Genomic DNA, 21,508 nt, shown 5'->3' with positions numbered 1-21,508 from the left:
TATATGTGTGAAAGTTTAGTGTTATCACTGATCTAGTACACATTTTGTAAGGGGCCAGCTGCCCCTCCCTTATTGTGTAATTTCATGCTCTGTCAAATATCCATTAGTGACCGAAGACTATTTTCTGCACTTTGGTCGGGTTGTTGTTGTTTGACATATTCCCCTTTTCGATTCTCAATTTCAAGTATTTTAAATGAGGCTGTTTGTTTCCTTGTTTCAATTGTTTTACATTGTCATTTTGGGGACTTTTATAGCTGACTATGCGGTATTAGCTTGGCTCATTGTTGAAGGCCGTACGGTGACCTATAGTTGTTAATTTTAGTGTCATTTTGGTCAATTGTAGACAGTGACGTCAGTGTTCTCATTGACAATCATACCACATCTTCTTTTTTATATTCGGTGTAAAAGAAACTACCATCGGAAAAGAAATTTCAAAACATATATTACAATTGGTGTGCTTAGGGGAACAAAATAGTTTTAAATTATACGTTTACATAAAATAATGCTTTTTTCTATCATTTTAATGTGTATATTAATTTCGAATATCTTTTTCCTTTTTTATTTTATAAAATTATTTATTATATAAATTAAGTATTTTGCTATTAATTTCAAAATTGCATTTGAATGAACCATTTAATTCTCTGAAATGCATAAAGTAAGGATCCCTTGAATGATTTTATCTGGCCAAGAACAAATGATGTGTTTCAAATTTAAAGAATAGATTATTTAAAACAGTAAATGATATTTCGAACTTTACTAAGAATATATTCAGACTAACTGCAGCGAATGATTATGATTTTTAATTACTTCCTGGACTAAGAATACTTGGTAATTTTAAGAGCTGGGATTCAGTAAGGTAGGATTATTTTTTGTCTCAACAAAGAATACAAACATCACTTTAAGTATCATTTAAGTTTGTTTTTTAAGATTAAGGGTTTTCGATTTTTTAATCCTGCAAATTTTATTTTTATTTCCTACAGAAAAGTCTTTCTCAACATGTATTTTACAGCTAATATTTATTTAAATAAATTTGTGAATAAGAGTTTAAACGTTTAAAAACATTTTCGTTAATAGATTAATATGTAATTTAGAAAATAAAGTAAGGTCAATATTACAGGAATTCGTCAATAATGACATACTCACCTATTTAAAAAAAACGTACTACTAAACAAATATGTAGCATGGTGCATTTTTTGGTTACGAAAGTTTAAATTGTTCAAAATACTGTAGGGTGTTCTTGTCCTAGGCATAGATGACGTTAGACGTATTTGGCACAACGTTTTTGGAATGTTAGGTCCTCAATGCTCTTCAACTTTAATTTGTACTTGTTTTTTGCTTTCAAACTATTTTCATCTGAGCCTCATTGATAAGTCTCGTTTGGCGTATAAAATTTAAAGCTTTTGATAACTTTTTTCAACCAATTGATAGAATCGAGATTCATAATTTAGTAACAAACTGATCAGGTCAATTTAAACAAGTTGACAATATTTACTAAGTAAGATTGAGAGACTATTTATATTGAAGAATTAAATTAATCACTTCATGATGATGACGAACGAAATAATCTTATTTGCTGCTAAATGTGATTTTTTTTGTATTTCTTAGAAGGAATTACAAAATCCACCGAAAAATAATGCTAAATACACATAATATTTTTAATGTTGTATTTGGTAATATTACCAGCATAAGATGCATTGATATCACATATCAAGCAATAAGTGTCAACGAAAATCTTTTGTAAATCATTATGTCAATTTATACTAAAGATGTCTTTTTGCAAGTTAATGTGTCGCAAATAAAGTTTAGCTAGCGACCCAAACATATTTATGTAATGTTTTTACTTTAAAATTTTCTGAATGAAGGCTAAGTATCTATAGACGAAACGACACAGCCCTTTATTTTTATCACTACAACTGTATGGATACACACGAATATTTTCTGAAGAAACTTCCCATTTGTTTCGAAACACAAAAGTGCGATTAGTTTTTAAAAAGTAGAATCACAAAAATACTGAACAACACGGAAAATTCAAAACGAAAAGTCCTTAATCAAATTGCAAAATCGAAATCTCAAACACATTAAACGAATGAACAAAACATGTGACATAATACATTTAAATGATACGTTTAATAGGTCAACAAGTTCATAAATTATCTTCTCATTTTTCTCTTTTTGCTTTAAAGACGTATCTAATAAAGACTATCGTAATACTGTTCTATCATTTCATCTTGGAATTTGTGGGATGATCAATTCGCTTATTTTTAGTTATGAGCAATACTTAGATAATCCTTTGTTCTTGCAGTGACACTTTGCACAATACAATGTATCGGAATACTTTATGTAAATAGCTAACAGTCCACCATAGTTCAAAGATCTCCATAGAACAAAGATGCAAAACAGAAAACTAAATTCTGGAAATTACGCTGTGTGAATCTATTCCGAGGTAAATCCACTTACATTAAAGTGCAAGCATACTCATATATCATGAAGTAATTGATATTGAACTTGTAGTTGGTAAATTTGATATTATTACTGTATGGTCCTTTTGTAAAAGAGTAACGAAAGATACAAGAGGGACAATCATACTCATAGAATTAGACTGAATTAATTTCCAAATATTGCTATTCATTGATGGATATATGATAAAGGTTAATTTGTTCACTAAAGAAGTTTAAACCCACATCATCCCCTTATTTGAAGATGTGTTTTAATAGAGACCGAAATATTTCTAATTCTAGTTGTTAAATTCTATGAACGATATTGAGGATGGGAGTGGTGTTGTGTTCTTTGAAATATTTGTATCTTTAGAAACTGTAGTGTCGTATAATGTTATATTTTGTGAAATATCATCACAAGCTACATACGCTTTCACTTACTTTGAAATTAATTGGGTAACCTTAATGTGTTTACCTTACGTGTATTTTATTTCAGTAAGTTGTTTGCCAGCCGTTTCGTTGGTTAATACAGCCGACCGTTTGATTTGCCCGGCTTTAAAGACTTCTTCTCTTATTTAAAATATCTTTAAGTTCGTTTTTTTTTGTAAATAAAATGTTTTTCCATGGACTTTTATTTATTTCTCAATATCGAGAGTTCAATATCATAGTTGGTGTACCTATAGTCTAAATTGATATAAGTCGATTTTTGTTACCGTTGTTGATTTTATTCTTGCTTCTCCTTTGATTGTCCTTGTTCTGTACGTATATTATGAACATTCCTGTCCCTGTTTGCCATGCCTGTGTCTGTAGTGACATGTTGATTCTAAAAAATGCTAATATATGTCTTGCTGTGTTGCAGTCCCATTGGTGGAATTCGGCTGTTCCTGTCCTTAGGGCATATAGTTGTGTCTTTGACACATTCCCAATTTCCATTTTGAATTTGATTATAAGATATTGCAATATGATTTAAGATGAAATAACTCCATACAACAAAGGCAATGTTATGCATTTGTTGTTATTCATTAAGTGTTGATTCAATTTAACATATTGTGAATTAATAAAGAAATGTATAACATTTCCGTTTGCAGAAAGAATGCGTATTCTTATTGATAAATCTGGTTTATTGAATTTTGAAAAATTTGGTCTTTGTTCTGTTTTAAGTATATATTTGTTGAGACAGAAAAAGTTCTTATACGTTTCTAAAAAGAAAATTTTAAAAAATAAAAAAAATGGGTCACCGTGCTATTTTTCAAGTTATAACTCGTTGAAGATTGCCTAAATTTTGTAACTTTGTTCATAGAAAAAAACAAATTCGTGCCCAAAAAAAAATCCATGAGATAGAATATTGAAACAAATTATGAGAAGTTAGTTTTTTTTTAAATACTTAAAGAAAAGAAAAGTAAAAATGGTGTCACCGAACTTTTTTTCTCTCTATAAGTTAAAATAAATAATTTCTCTATGATTCCAGTTTATTTTCTTTACTTAAAGTGATATTTCCTCTTAAATTGCTCTCTATGGGGAGAAATGATGCTAAACACAACAAAAATGATATTTGTTTAAATATTTTGAATAATCGTATTAGACTTTATACCACATAGCTTTACATTTGATAGTTTTAAAATGATTGGTTTTAAGTGAAATATTCATTTTTGCACCTTGTAGTGTTTCTCTACTGAATAAGTTCGAAAGATTTAGATTGCACAGTTATATAGCACAATGAGTAAGGGCATACATTTTCCATTAATTTAAGTTGGTCGTAACTGGTGTTTTATCTTGAAAAGAAAGCATATTTTTTCCGGATATAAAGATATTTCATACTCGAATTTTTACAGAGACACTTAATACAAAATAAAAAATAAGGTTGTCAAGTCTTTTCATAATATTCTTTCTTTCCCTCAATTAATAGTTACTCTTGATTAGCAAGTTATTGGAGCCGAATTCTCACAATATGAAAATGAAAATAGAAATTGTATTTCATGAAAAAAGTTAATAAACAGAATTAATACGAAAACATATTTTAATATATCTTTTTCTGTGGCAAGAAGATTACATTTTCAATTCTTTATTAGTGTGTTTCAGTACATATTGGTGCAATAAGAAAAGGGAAAATTCAATTTATCATTTATCATTTATCGCACAATTTATATAAATAAATTGTTTGGTTGTCTTTAAATAAATACTGCATTATATGTGAAAAGAACAATAAGATATATGTTACAAAGATTCACCGTCGGACATATTCAGCTATTTAAATTTCTGAAACCGAACCTTTTAATTGTTTTAAATTACAACTATTATTCAATGCTTCAATAACTGTGAAGAGTTTTGTATTGTTATAAATTGTCAATAGAACACTTCCTGGTATGACAAACAAAACATTTAATGCGTTGCAGATCTTATTCATTATGACTATTCTTTATAATACACCTAAGACAAAAATGTTATGTTCAGTCAGATCAAAATCTATTTAAACCTTGCAACTTATTTTAAGTATTTGTCGATTCGACCATCCTAAGGGTTGTTAGTTGTTAAATTTTAGGATAGTTGCTTGCTATTAGATTTTTTTTTACTTCTGAGTTTATTGACTTCGGACAGGCGCAACAATGCGGCAGGTTAAACACGTTTTGTGAGATCTCAACTTTCCTCCCATACCTTAAGCCATTGTTTAATAAATAAAAACAAGGAATATACCCTGGTTACTAAGATAATAAAAAGTCCGAGTCAAATTTGAACTAGGTAGCAGAAGAAACGAACTAAATTACCATGGTCAACAAACATTAAATAATGGCTCCTCGCAGCTCACACGGCTTCTCCAAAATTCTAATTAATCAATTGAATTGATCTGAAAGTTTACATTTTCGTCATATAAAGTTAAGCATTATCCCTGTATATGACAGATCTTTAAATTCGTAAGGGGTTGGATTCGACATTAAATATGTAGGACTCAAATCTATGGTGAGTTCAAAATCTATGGCGGGTTCCAAATCTATGGCAGATTCCTAATCTATGGCAAATATGACGTAAGAAATGTCAAATAAATTAAATCTAAGGCAGATTTCAGTTTTCTCCAAATATATGGCAAATTTTAGTTTTCTCCAAATCTATAGCAGATTTTAATTTTCTCCAAATCTATGCCAGATCTTTAAATTACGTCACAACACTAGCCATAGACTGATTTGGAAACAACAAAAACCCGCCATAGATTAGGAAATTACAAATCTTGCCATAGATCAGGATTGTAAAACAATCTGCCTTGATTTGGGATGGCAAGACGTCAGATTAACCATAGACTAGGAATCTGCCATTGATTATGAACCCACCATATATTTGAGTCTTACAGATATACCATTATACATGTCCACTTGATTAAGACAAGTCATTGATCGTAGGTGTACTGCATTGTTTTCTATATGTTCAACATTAGCCATAGACTGATCTGGAAACAACAAAAACCCGCCATAGATTAGGAAATTACTAATCTTGCCATAGATTATGATTGTAAAACAATCTGCCTTGATTTGGGATGGCAAGACGTCAGATTTACCATAGACTAGGAATCTGCCATTGATTATGAACCCACCATATATTTGAGTCTTACAGATATACCATATCGTTGAACATAAACCTTTTCGTGCAAATGATTTTTGAACAAATATGTTTATTTCCGACGCGAAAAAATGTGTTGAGTGAATCAATATCAGATCAAACTTATGTCAGCTAAATGGAACCTTCCCAACATATTAAAAGAGGTATAGAGAAAAATATGTATGCTTAAATGTTTTGGTAACTTTTGGGGTGGATGACGACATTAGTGTCCTGTGTATAGAATATTACCATAAAACAGATGGTATTTGAAATATCTGAACGTATACGTATATGCGTTGTCTGCACTGTGATTTATACAAACAAATAATGTCCTTGTTAAGATGAAAATAAAATCAGAAAATGTTTTGTTCCTGGTGTAATAATTTTGGAATAATAAAAAGATTGCTTTCGTTAAAATCAGATACGTTGTTCAATACATGAACAAATCAAATGTTTAGAGTTTTATAAACATCATGCAATGGTGTTAATGGAATTACACGATCTAAAAACATATAATTATAAATAGTGAATGCAAAGTTATCTGTTCTATAGAAAAAGTGTAGTGTTTAGCTTCTTGTTAGAAGACAGATATCAATGATCAATATGAAGGAAAAGGTAGTGTTCATTTTGACTAGTAGCTTCCTTTGAATATGTTCAATATTATTTATCTATTTAGTCAACGTACGGAAATCGTGATTATTATATCAAAGTAACATTTCTAGTAATGTTATTTAACTCTTGTATTAGATGTTATTTCAATTGTTTTTGCTGCTTTTCGACATATATTGTGACTCGGAATTATTCGAACGCAATTTCCATAGCAAACGAAAATATTTTGTTATAAAAATTCAAGTGCAATTTCATATCAAAGCATCGTTCTTTTTTGTTTGCTGATAAAAGGTTGATCGAAACGAATTTGAACATATATAAAATTGAGAATGGGGAATGTGTCAAAGAGACAACTACTTGCCCATAGAAAAGACAACAACCAACAGGTCTTCAATGTAGCGAGAAATTCCCGCACCTGGACGCGTCCGTCAGCTGGCCTCTAAACAAATATAAACTAGTTCAGTGATAATGAACGCCATACTAAACTCCAAATTGTACACAAGAAACTAAAATTAAAAATAATACAAGACTAAAATAGGCCAGAGGCTCCTGACTTGGGAAGGGCGCCATTATGCGGCGGGGCTAAACTTGATTATGAGATCTCAATCCTCCCCTATACACCTCTAGCCAATGTAGAAAAGTAAACGCATAATAATACACACATTAAAATTCAGTTCAAGAGAAGTCCGAGTCTGATGTCAGAAGATATAACCAAAGAAAATAAACAAAATGACAATAATACATAAATAACATCAGACTACTAGCAGTTACCTGACATGCCAGCTCCTGACTTCAATTAAACTGATTGAAAAATTATGTCTTCATCATATGAATATCAGGTACAATCCTCCCCGTTAGGGTTTTAGTATCATACCATAAAATATATATGAGAAGAACATAACCCGAGTCATGCCAACAACTGGTTTTTGAATACATGTGTTTAGTTCCGATGCAAAGACCCTATAAGTGAATCAATATTAACACCAAAATATGCAATCTTTTATGACCTGACAACAGTATCGTAGCTATATCCCTTCCAAATAAGTCTATCATGTTAACTTAATATTGGAGGTTATCTGTTCAACAGTGTGGAAAGATCCTTTGAAAGATATCGAAGATACTATGGGGACACATCATATTAATGTTTTATAAGAATAAACAGCAATATTTAATAACGTTCCTAAGCTTGAAGTACATTATAAGAATCATCTACACTGACAGTCTTACCAGTACACATAAATAACAAGATTTTCTGATGATTTACAATAGACTTTGTCTTATCGAAGTTTTCATTAAGACAACCTCACATATTAATCAGTTGAAAAGCGATCTTAAACTCTTTAATCAGTACTTTTTGTATTTCTTCTCTTTGAGGTTTTGCCATTTTAGTAAGGACCCTTTTTCTTGTGTTTTTCATTTTTTGCTGTTATACACTCATGTAACACTCTGTCCAACATGTTAAACAAACATATTATCAAACATGTTAAACCTTGCCGTATTTTTCCAACTTTCGGCAAAAATATTGTGCACCCTATGATCGTTTACATGAAATTTAGTTACTTTCCGACAGTGTTATATTTTCATTATCTAATGTGCATACATTGCCAATGAAAGCTTTTTAAAACAGTGTATCTCATTTTATTTTAGTTTTAATACTTTTTGATGAATTTTATTCTAAAGTCGTGTATCGTTTCTTTTGTTGACTAGTATAAATGAAATGTATTATGCTTATCCAAAACAAACAGGCGTATTACATTTCGGTTGAAAATATTTAAATTTTCCATTTGTTAAGAATAGACACCGAGTTGGGAATTTTCAATGTTTTTGAACCCTAACATTTAAATTCATAAAAGGCTTGTATTGTATGAATATCAGCATTTGTATGACACAAGTGTTTTTTTTCAAAAAATATGTAAACCAATTATGAACAACTGATAGCTTAATTGCATGTCACTCTTAAATATTTGAAAGTAAAGAGATATAAAGAAGAATGCATATGCATGAAAGTCACGCCTTCCTTATAAATTGTAACTGGATTTTTTTATATAGAATTAATTACGACATAGAATATTTACGTAATACAACTATTAACAGAACAAGTAAAGTACTTAACGAAATGTTTATCTTCGTAGAACCGATAACTGATTCTTATTCGTTTGTAAGTGTTATTTTAAAGAGAATTCTGAACTAGTGATAAATTTGATTTTGGAAAATTAAAGGAAATTTTGTTCAATCGCTTTTGTGTATTATTTACTGAACAGGTATCTAAAACCAATAAACATATATTTTTTTTCATTTCGCTTTAAACTATGTACTTAAACATCAAACAAAAAATGAAGGAACTTGTTACAATTATATTCTGTTTAAAAATACATAATGTTTTTTGTCTTTCATTTTATATTTTTCAGATTTCGAAGAGCCTCGTTTTGAATAGATTATGAGATATATAATGCAATTGCTAGTGAATTGTTGACCAAGTGGTACTTAAAGAATAATTGCAATGAGTTCTCCAGGTAATGCTTTATATTATTTACTGAAATAAGAATCATGAAATACTAAAACAAATTTTTATATAGATAATACCATTGATTTTCCCGTCTTAATGGTTTTACACTAGTAATTTTGAAACTCTTTATAGCTTTTCAATGTAAGCCAACGCTACGTTTTGAAGGCTGTACATTTGTACTTTGGCCTATAATGGTGTTCTTTTACAAATTGTGAGTTGGATGGAGAGCTGTTTAAATGGCACACATGCCACATCTTTTGTTAGTATAGCTGTATTGTGTTTATTTTTGTATACGCTGAAAACATTAATTGATAACACTGCCAAGAAATGAATATTATTTTGTTTTGAATATAAGATAAAATGATGAATATAAATAAACATGAAAAAGAAAATAGTAGAAAGAAACATCAACTTATTAGAATATTAAAAAAGAAATTAGAACACTAAAGTAAGGAAGGAAGGCAGGAAAGAAGAAAGAAAGAAATCAGCTAATTAATTGAATCCAATTAGGTGTAAAAACTGTCCTGCAGTTCTTGACTTTCTTGAGAAGTAAAGAAAGATACCGAAGAGATATTCAAACGATTTAGACGAAAAAAACTGAAAACTCCATGCCAAAAAAAAACAACTCAACAGACAAACAATGGAAAACAAAACACAACTTAGAAACGCTAAAGACTGACCAACATGAACCCCATGAAAAACCTTGATAATTGCAGGTGCCCCAGAATGGTACGGACATCGTTATCCAGAGGAGACACTTCTACGGTAGAAATGACTGATTGTCTTCTAAGATAATGTAGTTCTTAGTTGTTTTAGAGAAGAAAAAGATATTTAAGCGATCCTTTTTATAATCTCCCTTCTGTATTTCAGTTTATAAACCTGCTGTCGGGTGAGTTATGCTAAAGTTGAAGCATTTTGTTTTAATTGTTGTTATAAAGAAGATTGAAATGCTTGTAAACACACTCTTCGTGAATTTATAGTTTTATGCGAATCAAACATCAGTCTAAAGAGTCACATGAATATAAGAATTTGTCATTTGGATGGAGAGTTGTCTCATTGGCACTTACACCACATCTTCCTATATCTATGTAACAGATTCCCGGGTTTCAAAAACAAATATGACATAAAAGTACAAGGGGTAAAACACAATGACTGTTACATTGTTCACATAACTTGTCCAATCAGTTGTTTTTTACTTACCTGCTTTTTAAGCAATAGGGAAAAGTTGCATCCAATTCAAGATAAATTTATATATGATAATTAATCAATTAGTTGCTTTACTGCAAACATCAAATTCTACAGAGAAACAAATAGCTATGATGAACTCGTTATTGATAATTATGCTGGCTGACTGTGAAACATCCATGGAAAAGTAATTTGCATATTATATGGCCTTGCTTGTATAGCCATTCAACTTAAGACCAGTAGCAAAATGCTGTTGTTAAAATTTTCTCACTTTAAAGTTGACATATCTCAGTTTTAAGATGATATTTCTCAGTCCCAGATGGAAATGTGTAAGTTCGAACTTGACGGTAAGGATAGTAATCTTAAAACTGGATAATTTTAGTTTCGCAGGTGGACTTTTCATTTTGGATCTGGAAAATGCTTTAAATAATCAAATAGAAAAACTTATCTTCTTTTTTTTAACCTTCCAAAGTAAAAATGGTGAACATTATAACGCTGCATATGAGGGAGAAGAAACAAATACTAATCTAAGCTCAAGTGACACCAGTAATACCAGCAGCGAGCCTTATGCATCTTTCTCGGTGAGTTAAAAGTATTTCAAATTTGATTTCTTTGATACATGAATATATTATATACCTATTCAATTTTAAAGAAGTTAACTCTTTTGTAATTTTGTGTGCGTGTTTTTTTATACCATTAATTGAATTCTTAATGTAGATAATATACTTATGCATTAGAACAAGATATGTTTTAGTATGTTCTAACCTCAGACCTTTCTACATTTCTCAGTATTACATGGGTATGGAATATGTTACAACCTATGTATAGTCAGCTATAAAAGGCCCCGATATGTTTGTTTTTTTTAACATGTGTTGAAAACATGTTTGATACTCTGAAGATAGTATATGAAAATAGAACTTGATATTTTTCAAACAGTTATAATATAAAAAGCATGAATCAATATCAGTATTTAGGACCCTCATACGTCATACAAATGACACAATTAATGAGCATTACAATATGTAAAGAAAAGGAAATAAAACTAACACTTATATCTAATTTTGTTAAAACTTTGGAATGTTGAATAACAAGACACACTTTTTTGTCAATGATTGTAGTTTTTATAGTTATTTGATTAACGTGTAGTGGTAAATCTTCTTCTTGGAAAATTTTAGTTAAACACAAAATATAGAAATTAATTATCGGATCGTTGCATATAATTTCATTTCGTTAAAACTGCTTTTACAGTTTTTGGGGTTACTTAATCTTATGTGAAAAGCATGATCAATCTAGCGTTTATCTTCAATGCTTTCAACAATTTAAAAAAAATGAAATTTCGATTTATTTCTTATTACTATGATTGAATGATTGATTATTGTTTGTGATTTCGAGTTGCATATATTCCTATTTGGTAGATTTTATTTTTCGTAAAATTATGAACAGTGATAATTGGATTGTTTTATACACTTGCATATAGTGTTTTGAAAAATGTGCTTGTTCGGTTTTAATTTTATCTTCAATAGAATGTAAAACCATGATCAAATGTATATATTTTAATATATAACAGAAATAACTTTAATTGTAGGCTGACCAACTTGCTTATATCAGACGTCATGGATCAAATCAGGAGATAAATTCCCCGACAAGCAGCATAAATTTGGTAGTTATCATTATACTTGTGAAATCGGGGAGGTCTAAAACTTATTGGAGTTCTTCAATGAAATTGACGGTGCCAATGTTCTTGCACCAGATGCGCATTTCGACAATACATGTCTCTTCAGTGATGCTCGTGGCCAAAATCCAAAGCTTATATAAAAGATGAAGAGCTATCATCCAAAAGGTCCAAAAAGTATAGCCAAATCTGTGAAAGGAATCAGAGCTTTGCACGAGGGAGCTACATTCCTTAATTGATAATAATTTATAATATTTTGTAACAGCAAAAATAACACAAAAAAACGTATTTTCATGCCAGTACCGAAGTACTGGCTACTGGGCTGGTGATAATCTCGGGGACTAATAGTCCACCAGCAGAGAAATCGACCTAGTGGTAGTAATAAAATTAACGGTACCAAATGTCTTGCACCAGATACGAATTTCGACAATACATGTCTCTTCAGTGATGCTCGTGGCCAAAATATTTGAAATTGATACATTAGATTAAGAAAATCGCTTTCCTCCTTTTTCTTATTCATAAATGAGTAAACGAATTCATACTGCCGTATACTTCACGTTGAACCTTCGCCTTTTTATTTTTTTAATGAATAACATTTTCATTCACCATGGTTGTTGTTGGTTGTACTTTTATATGAGGAGTATTTTTTTTCAAAAGTTTGGCAAACTATTCATTCTCGATTTTTTCAAAATCTTTCAGAATCCCGATAAAAATGATGTGACAAAAGAGAAGTGTATGACAAAACCTGGTATTCATGTCCCTTCAAACGAAAACGTGAGTAGAAATTTATCAATCTAAGAGATATTTTTTACTAACTTGGATTAGAATAAATAATCATTCATATAAAGTCATTGTAAAAAAATCTACAGTATAAGATATTTTTAAGAATGTCTTCTATTTCTAATTCTTCGATTCATCTCTTATTAAATAGTTTAACCTAGTTAAATTTGGCATTGCTCAGTTTCGACTGATCATCGCAACATTATATAGAATTCTGCAGATCGATGTAGCAGAACTTGATGGAAATAGTCGATTGAAAGGCAAAAAAAGTGCAAACAGATTTTACTAAATTCTTATTGGTTTTGTTTTTCGGATTATATATTCAATAATATATATACATCATTTGTTTCTTTGTTCTATTTGTCAATACGATTGTATTTTATCTTGTTTGTATGTTGTTAGTCTTAATTTTAGTATCATTGAACAGATCTGTTAACGTTCATGTTTTTATGCTTTATTTGTCATTTAATCGTATTGAATCTAGTAGTCATATGCAATACATTCAACAAATTTGAAAAATAATCAAAATTTTGGTGGTGTCCTGTGGCATATGTTCCTTTTTGGAAGATTGCATTCTTTGCAAAATTATAAAAAAATGATAATTGACAAATATGTTGTTGTCCTTCGTTTTTGTGTGTAAATATTATAACATAAACTGAAAATGAATTAGGTATTGAAAATTAACATGGAAACTAAACATATAGCCTCACGACACTTACCAAATAATGTTGTTAGAATACATGCAATCTAAGACTCTCTCAACTTCCAATAGTATTAAAACTTTTGATTTTTCTCCACCACACACACATATTCCCCAGTCCAAACTAAAAGACAAATTGAAAGAGTTGGTATTACTTTGTTTCATTAAATAGAATGGCGAACGAATATATAAGTATCTTGTCTAGAGGATGGGAAAAATCCTACTTTTTAAAAATTTGCTCTGATTCAAACAACAAAAATACTAAAACTAACATCCCCAGTGTTTGATAGGGTTCTTGTTGCTCAGTCTTCAGTTTTCTATGTTTTATCTTCTGTACTATTATTTGTCTGTTTGTCTTTTTTTTTTAACTATGGAGTTGTCAGTTTATTTTCAATCTATTAGTTTGAATATCCCTCTAGCATTTTGTTCTGTTGAAAAATAGTTAAGTATGTATTTTTAACAGCAAATACCTTTTATTGTAGGTAGACGATCCTACTTATATCCGAGATAGTGGATCATATCAGGATATAAATTCCCCGACAAGCAGCATAAATTCGGTAGTTATTTCTAGTCTGATTGAAATCGGGTTAAGATTTTAAACTAATTGTAATTCTTCAAATGTTACAGCAGATGCATTGCTTTACTTCTTTTATCTTTATCATAAATGAATAAACGAGTGTAAACTACCGTATAATGTAAATTGAACCTTTGTTTATTAAAAGGCACATACATTCACCCTGTTTCTTATTGGTTCCAGGGATAAACATTAATAAACGATGATGGTGGTCTCTTCTGGTTATATGTACTCAAGTTACTTAAACATAAAGACATTGGTTGCAGAGAAAAGTAGATACATGAAATTAATCAAATAAGAAATAAAGGGTGTTTTAATTGGTTTAAAATTGGTTTGTTTATAGTTCATATTGGTTGTACCAAATCGTCTTTTGTTTGATTGTAAATATTGTAATAGCAACTGAAATTTCACAGATATATTTATTTCTTAATTAAAACAAAGCTTTTCATCACATTGATTAGTGACTTGAATCCCATCATAGGCATTCTAGCATGTTGAATTGTACAGAATAAACTATATATTCTGTGGCTATATACCAACAATTTTTAATGTATGCTTTTAAAATTAACTAAATGCCGTCATTACCAGCAGCCATTTATTTATTTTTGTTTTCATTCCAACGCAAAAAAGAAAAGTAATGCATAAAAGACTGAAAATGCAAATCGGCATTTCTCAAAGTGCACAGTTTCAGAACACAAATTAACGAGGAATGGTTTCGTAATTTTTTTTATTTTTTTTTGTAAAATGTAAAATTTAAAGCTTTACAAAAGACTCGTACTTTATTACAGTATTTAAAGTCCAATAGATCATCAAAGTTAATCTACTTCACAGTGTTTGAAACAACTCAGAATGAGCTTGTTGTTTTCATCTTTAAGTTGATGTGCTTCCCCCGGTTTAATTTTTTTAACCTGATTTGTTTTCACTCCATCGATTCATGACCTTTGAACAGTGGTATACATGTACTACTGTTGCCTTTATTGAACAGTTATATTGTAATCGTTCCTGTTAATGAATATATAAGTCGAAGAATGCATCATCAATATTTGAAAACTGTTAACAATTCCATGAAATTTTGCGTTCCTTATAACCTGTGAGGAGTATGTTTAAAAACGTTGGGCAAACAATCAAATCTAGGTTATTAATATCTTTTAGAATCCCGGTAAAATTGACGTTACAACAGAGAAGTTTATGACAAAGCCTGGTATACATGTCCCTATCAACAAAAACGTGAGTAGAAATTAATCAATATAAGGGATATTTTGGGTTGCATTGTCGTTTTGTTTTTTTGTTGCAATTCAGTGTATCTGTTGTTTCGTTTTTTCCTCTTATACTTGATGTTTCCCTTGGTTTTAGTTTGTAACCCGGATTTGTTTTCACTCAATTTAATTATGAAATTCGAACAGCGGTATACTACTGTTGACTTTATTTGGACCTACTTAAATTTGAGAAAAATAATAATACACTTAAAGCTACTGTAAAAAAAAGATTAAGATATTCTATTTCTATTCTAATACGATGTATACCAGATCAGTGAATTATTATTGGGTTAAAGCAATTTATTTTACGAAACAAAACTTTCCTCATGTTAGGTCTAATATAAATAAAACTTTATATGCATGTACCAATATTTTCAAAAAAGTAATGAAGTTATTGAAGGTCTTCTCGTTTTCATTTCAGGATTTTCCTGATTTCAACAACAGAAATTTAAAAGCGGATTTCTATCGACGGCAAAAGGTATGTGTATAGCCAAAAAAAAAAACTTTAACAATAGTTCGTGTATGTTCACTTTTTTTAAATTGTTATTTGGAAGGAGAGTTGTCTCATTGGCACTCACACCACATCTTCCTTTATCTATTTGGAGAAAAAAATATCACGCAGTTGTATTAACCACATGTTGATACTAAAAAACTTTAAGAACTTCTGGGTACTTTTAAATTTCGGTCTTTCTCTGAAATCATTTCTTTCAAACTTTCTTTTCAATACAACCCTATATACCACAGGTCTCCATATAAAATTCGTCTTAAAGAAATAATCCACAGTGCTTTTCAATACAAAAATAGCAGCATACGCTATAATTGTTTGCTTTAAGATACTATACGGCATATTTTGTTAAAAGTATACAAAGTCGTAGAACATGTTACTCAGATATAATTATGCTTGAGTTTCTTTTGACAACATAATGGTTGAATTGGAGGTACTTAATTTCAACAAGTTATCAATCGAACTGTACGCTTTCCATTGCAGAACTTTTTTTTTTGGTTTATATTAGTCGTAGTTTCATCAAACAAAACATGAAGACCAAACATTCGGTATTGAAGTAATCTTAATTACGTATTATGATTTTATTTGTCTTTGTATAATTTCATTTTTTCTGTTTACTTTATAATTTTATAATTTATTATTGACGTGGCTCGTTATTCAAACATCCTGCCATTTTGTATTATAGTCAGAATTGTATTATTTGGTTTTTTGTTTGTTTCTGATAGTATATATTACCACCAGGTGAAAGGTGAAAATGACCTAATATATGGTAGTCAGGAGATAACAATACCCCTAAAAACTGAAAAACAAAGTGCTCCAATCTCCCCCTCCCTCCAACCCCTACCCCCCTTACTCACACATTCTTTTTTTATATAATGATGCGTTATTTGATTGAAGAAAATAGCAAAGCAAATACATTGTTAACTTCCCTCAGAAAATAAAATGGAAAAAAAATGTAACGCCAGAAATAATGAAATGAAAAAAAAAGGATGGCATTCATACTTTACCAAATGCTTGTTCTCGTTTAATAACTTGTGAATCGCCACCTCTTCTTGGGTTATACTGATTGTCATCTTGTGGTGTGACCATACACCGAAGTAAGGCTTTCCTATAGAACCGTTATTTTAGCGTTAAATTGCGTTTTACAAATTTCTTGTTAACAAAACTTTAAATTTTTCGAGATAACTAAGCTTTTTTTTATCCCAGGCATAGATTACCTTAACCGTATTTGAAACAACTTTTTGGAATTTTGGATCCTCAGTGCTCTTCAACATTTTACTTGTTTGTCTTTATAAATATTTTGATATGATCGTCACTGATGAGTCTTATGAAGACGAAAAGCGCATCTGGCGTACTTAATTTTAATCCTGGTACATTTGATATATTCGTCCAGAACATTCAAGTACTAATAGCCACTGGACGTTGAGTGCATGCATGACCACTATGCGTCTATCTTCAAAGCATTTTTCTGTTTTACATTATTAATTCCATAATAATATAAAATATAAAGATTGTAGATTTATTTTTTTTAATTATATGTGGGTGTTTAATTGTGTATATAAATTAACAAAACGATCTACATGTTTATTATTATAGTTAATATATAATTGAAACTCAAGAAATATTAAGGAATGAGGCGCATCAGAGTATCTTAATTCAACAGACACATTCACATTCCTAGCTTCCAATTATAGATTTTTGCTTGAATCTGTTATAAAAATTTATGTCATATCATAGAGAGAGACAGAGATGGTTTAATTTCCAAACACTTAAGTTTCGTGTTTGCTTTGTGTTTTAAACAAAATCTGATTCTAAATTTGACGAGATAAAACTACTGTGGTCAAGCGGATACCTCTGTCTCAGACAAAAAACCGTATCCCCTCCACCTTTTGAGTTAAATGGTTGCTCCTATAACTTGTATGTTTTTCTAACTCTTTTTTTTAACCATTTAATGCTTGTTTAACAGATAACGATCATATTAAACTGGATTTACAAATAAATTTATAGTTTTACATTTGTTGCATGAGAGTCACATTACTTTTTTTCACATCTAACATACATTAATAGAAAAAAACTTGATCACAAAATCTGGTTTATATAGATTTATTGTCACATTTTCAAACCATTGTATAGCAGCAACCTTGCTTTCTGAGAGTGTCTTTATATCAAAATACTTCAAAAATGCAATTACAATTATTTATAATAATCGTGAAATTCGTTATAAAACTAAAACTGAAGGGAAACACATCAAATATAAGAGGAGAACTACGACACAAGAGAAACACAAAAACTAAAATGTAACACACAAATAAACGAACTATAATATAACAATGACCATTTTCCTGACTTGTCCCTAATAGTGGTTTACATAAGTAACGTATTGGACGTATGTGTATTTGACACTTTTTTCTTTTTTTTCTCTTATATTAAAAGCATGTTAAATTTGCGATATGCTTATTTTTTTAAGATACATTTGATTTAGAAAAGAATGCTGTTTTACCGGATAAAACAAAGACTATAATAGTAATTAAGACTAAAATACACTATCTACATAAGGAAATGTCTGTACTTGGCCAGGAATATTATAAGTGTGTTAGTGATCTAGTACGGTACGTTAATTTCATATGGAATCTACTGACCCCATACATTTGTATCTACGTATTACGTCACTAGCACACTATGTAACGAATTTATCTTACCGACTATCTTAACGTGTAAAGTTTAGACTAGTGACCTATCAAAATGAGCAAGTCTTTAATTCAGTCAGCATTTACATGATTTAGAAACTACTTGCTTTGAACCTAGAAAAACATATGCCAACAATGACAACTTGTTATATTTGAATGTGTTTTATTAATTTATTTCACTTTATCATCACTTTCGTCGTCGGTCGAAATCTTTTAAGATTTTTCTCAGTACTGTTTTGTTTTGTAAAGGGACGTAACACCACTACTATCCGTGTATGAAATAAGCCCCGCCTCCTTATTACCTGATATGGAATATAAAGGGATGTGACTCCACTACTAACCGTGTATGAAATAAGCCCCGCCTCTTAACTAACAATAAATATACACAGTTTCCACGAGGACGCTTTTAACAAATCATATTCCAAGAAATGTATAGGAGGTAAGATAAATTTGCTGCTTTCTCTTAGTTTGATGTGTTTGAGCTGTTGATTTTGCTATGTGATAGAATTTCGGTTTTGAGTTTCCCTTTGAGTTCGGTATTTTTTATTTTTGTTATCTTATTTTTAACATGAAATTAATTTTGTGAAATCAGATCTTCGGTTTTTAAATTTCAAGTCGAAAACAACTTTATAAATACTATTTATCGAAATGAACATTTTACTCAGTATCATTAGTACCATCATTTCAATTTCAGATATGAGAAAAGAAAAGTGTGTTTGTGTTTATGCTCGTTTAGAATTTGATATCAAACATTTTCATTGAAACCATATAATAAACAACTGTGAAGTTCAACGGATGTCACATGTGAAGCAGGATTTCTTACCTTTAGATCATACCCTTTTTTTGGTGGGATTCATGTTAATTAGTCTTTTGTTTTTCTCTGTTGTGTAATGTGTACTATTTGTTGTTTAATGTATTTTTCTTCTTGCTTAACCATTAAGTTTTCAGATTATTTTCGACTTATGTCCCTCTTGTATCTTTCGTCTCTCTTTTGAAGGAACATTTATTGCATTTAGATTAGACGATGCAAATGTTTCCGTTTAAATGTACATCATGATCACGGTATCTATTTTAAACTAGAGCACAGATGTTAAATTGCATGTGTTATGGTTTGACCTAAAAATTACAGGAATTGGAGTAAATAAGTAAAGATACAAAATAATCAATCGGTCAATGTTTATCAATTTATACTAACATATATATACAACTCGTCTAAACATCAGCCCAACAATGTAAGAACTGTATATTTGCTTTTGCAAATTGTTTGTTTTTCCTTCGCCGGGATTCGGACTCATTCTATTGAGATATCGTGACATCAAATCGCCTGCACTGTATCCGACGTGCTAGACCACTCGACCAACTTGGCTTCACAAAAATAAAGCTCTCGGTGGGCGGGTGTTACCTTTCCTACTCAGTTTTAAACTAGCGTCGTAACACAGTACAACCATGATATATAAGGCATAAAGATTGAATTTTTACAGATCAGCTGAAATATTTATTGTAAAGGATCATACAAATAAATGCTAGATACAGTCATAGAAATAATTATTATTATATGTACGCCTAACAAATACCAACTCTACAACAGATTTATTCATCGGATTACCAGCAGTGATGGTGAAACATGGCTGTGTAAATTCTGTATATACAACTCGTCTAGACATCAGTTCAACGATGTTATATCTGTAAATTTGCTTTCGCAAATTTGTATTCTTCCCTCCCCGACATATATATACTTATATGCATATATACATTAACAATTTTCAGAAAAGTCTAATAACCTTTTTTAGTTATTATTATTGCCTAATGTATTTATGCAAGAAATTTCGCAATTTTCGGTTATCATCTATATATAGATAAATAAAACTTTGATTACCAAGAAATTATCTATAAATAAATTAGAGAGAAAAATGGTGAGTGTGTCAAACTAAAAACAAATGACCAAAAAGTTGAAAACAGATTTAGGCCACTAATGGATCTTAAACACAGCGAGAAAATACCGCAATGCAATATTCTCAAAAGTAAAATTATGAAATTAATAACTATAGCATAGAGACATATCAACAGCAATGAAAATCAAATAAGAAATATCTATCAAAAATTAAACAGAGCTGAAATAAAATTGAGAATGAAAATGGGGAAAGCATCGCACAGAAATTAATAAGAGTGACTGCTGTAAATGGCAAGTTGTAGCCATACATATACATTTATAGACAATAACTGTTAGTGTCTTTAAATATCAGCTGTATTTGCACGAGGCTAGGAAACAAGGTGTATGCGAGCGTTTAGCGAGCTACTACACCTGTTTCGAGCCGAGTACAAATACAGCTGATATTTAAAGACACTAAAAAGTTATTGGCTTTATCCTGTAATTAATTCTGTATATTGTTTGTGTTCTGTAAAACAGTTTTGAAAGACACAATATCCAAAATATTTAGCATTTATTTTCGATTTGAGAACCCTTGAGACCCGCGTAGTAATATCAAAATCACATATTACGCTGAAGACGGGTTCGCTAAAAAAGAATCTCGAATGGTCAACAATAATACATCGCTCAAGGTGAATAATTATCTAGTTTAACATAACAACTAATTTCAATAGTAAAAACAAATAACAAAACATTGTCCAATTTGAAACAGAAGTGTGCGAGTTGTCCTACGCTTCACAATCATACACATTCAAGTTTTGAAATCGACAATTGTCATCGTCATTGAAATGCAACAGGAATACACATTTTGAGGTCAATCAGGTTCAAACAATACTCAGTCCGGCAGTGGGTGGAGCTTTAAAGCGATATCTGTATAGTACACAGATACAGCATAGCGATATCTGTAGGGCTGTATCTGTATAGTAGGACACCAAATTACAAAATAAAAGCAATTATCTATACAGTGAGAAATTTGTTAAGGCTCGACATGACCTAGACGAAATAACGGAAATCAACACTTTTTATGGTTATTGTCCTTTAAAGGCTATATTGCCACTATTACTGATAATATTAATTTTAATTTAAT

At 30.3% G+C, this 21,508-nt stretch overlaps 1 protein-coding gene across 1 annotated transcript in view; it reads left to right on the top strand.

Annotated features, from left to right (window-relative positions):
- Positions 1 to 766: 766 nt before the first annotated feature.
- LOC134712626 (uncharacterized) overlaps positions 767 to 21,508 on the top strand; it is a 31,595-nt gene continuing 10,853 nt past the window's right edge. The window contains exons 1-10 of the mRNA XM_063574359.1: positions 767 to 856; positions 2,303 to 2,443; positions 9,038 to 9,142; positions 10,006 to 10,024; positions 10,793 to 10,901; positions 11,906 to 11,980; positions 12,692 to 12,766; positions 13,955 to 14,029; positions 15,199 to 15,273; positions 15,724 to 15,780. Of these exons, the coding sequence (XP_063430429.1) occupies positions 9,130 to 9,142; positions 10,006 to 10,024; positions 10,793 to 10,901; positions 11,906 to 11,980; positions 12,692 to 12,766; positions 13,955 to 14,029; positions 15,199 to 15,273; positions 15,724 to 15,780 (498 nt within the window). The 5' untranslated portion in view covers positions 767 to 856; positions 2,303 to 2,443; positions 9,038 to 9,129. The remainder of the gene's footprint in view (positions 857 to 2,302; positions 2,444 to 9,037; positions 9,143 to 10,005; positions 10,025 to 10,792; positions 10,902 to 11,905; positions 11,981 to 12,691; positions 12,767 to 13,954; positions 14,030 to 15,198; positions 15,274 to 15,723; positions 15,781 to 21,508) is intronic.

Source organism: Mytilus trossulus, chromosome 3 (genome assembly GCF_036588685.1).
Source record: "Mytilus trossulus isolate FHL-02 chromosome 3, PNRI_Mtr1.1.1.hap1, whole genome shotgun sequence".
NCBI lineage: Eukaryota > Metazoa > Mollusca > Bivalvia > Mytilida > Mytilidae > Mytilus > Mytilus trossulus.
This window is presented reverse-complemented; position numbering and strand designations above follow the sequence as displayed.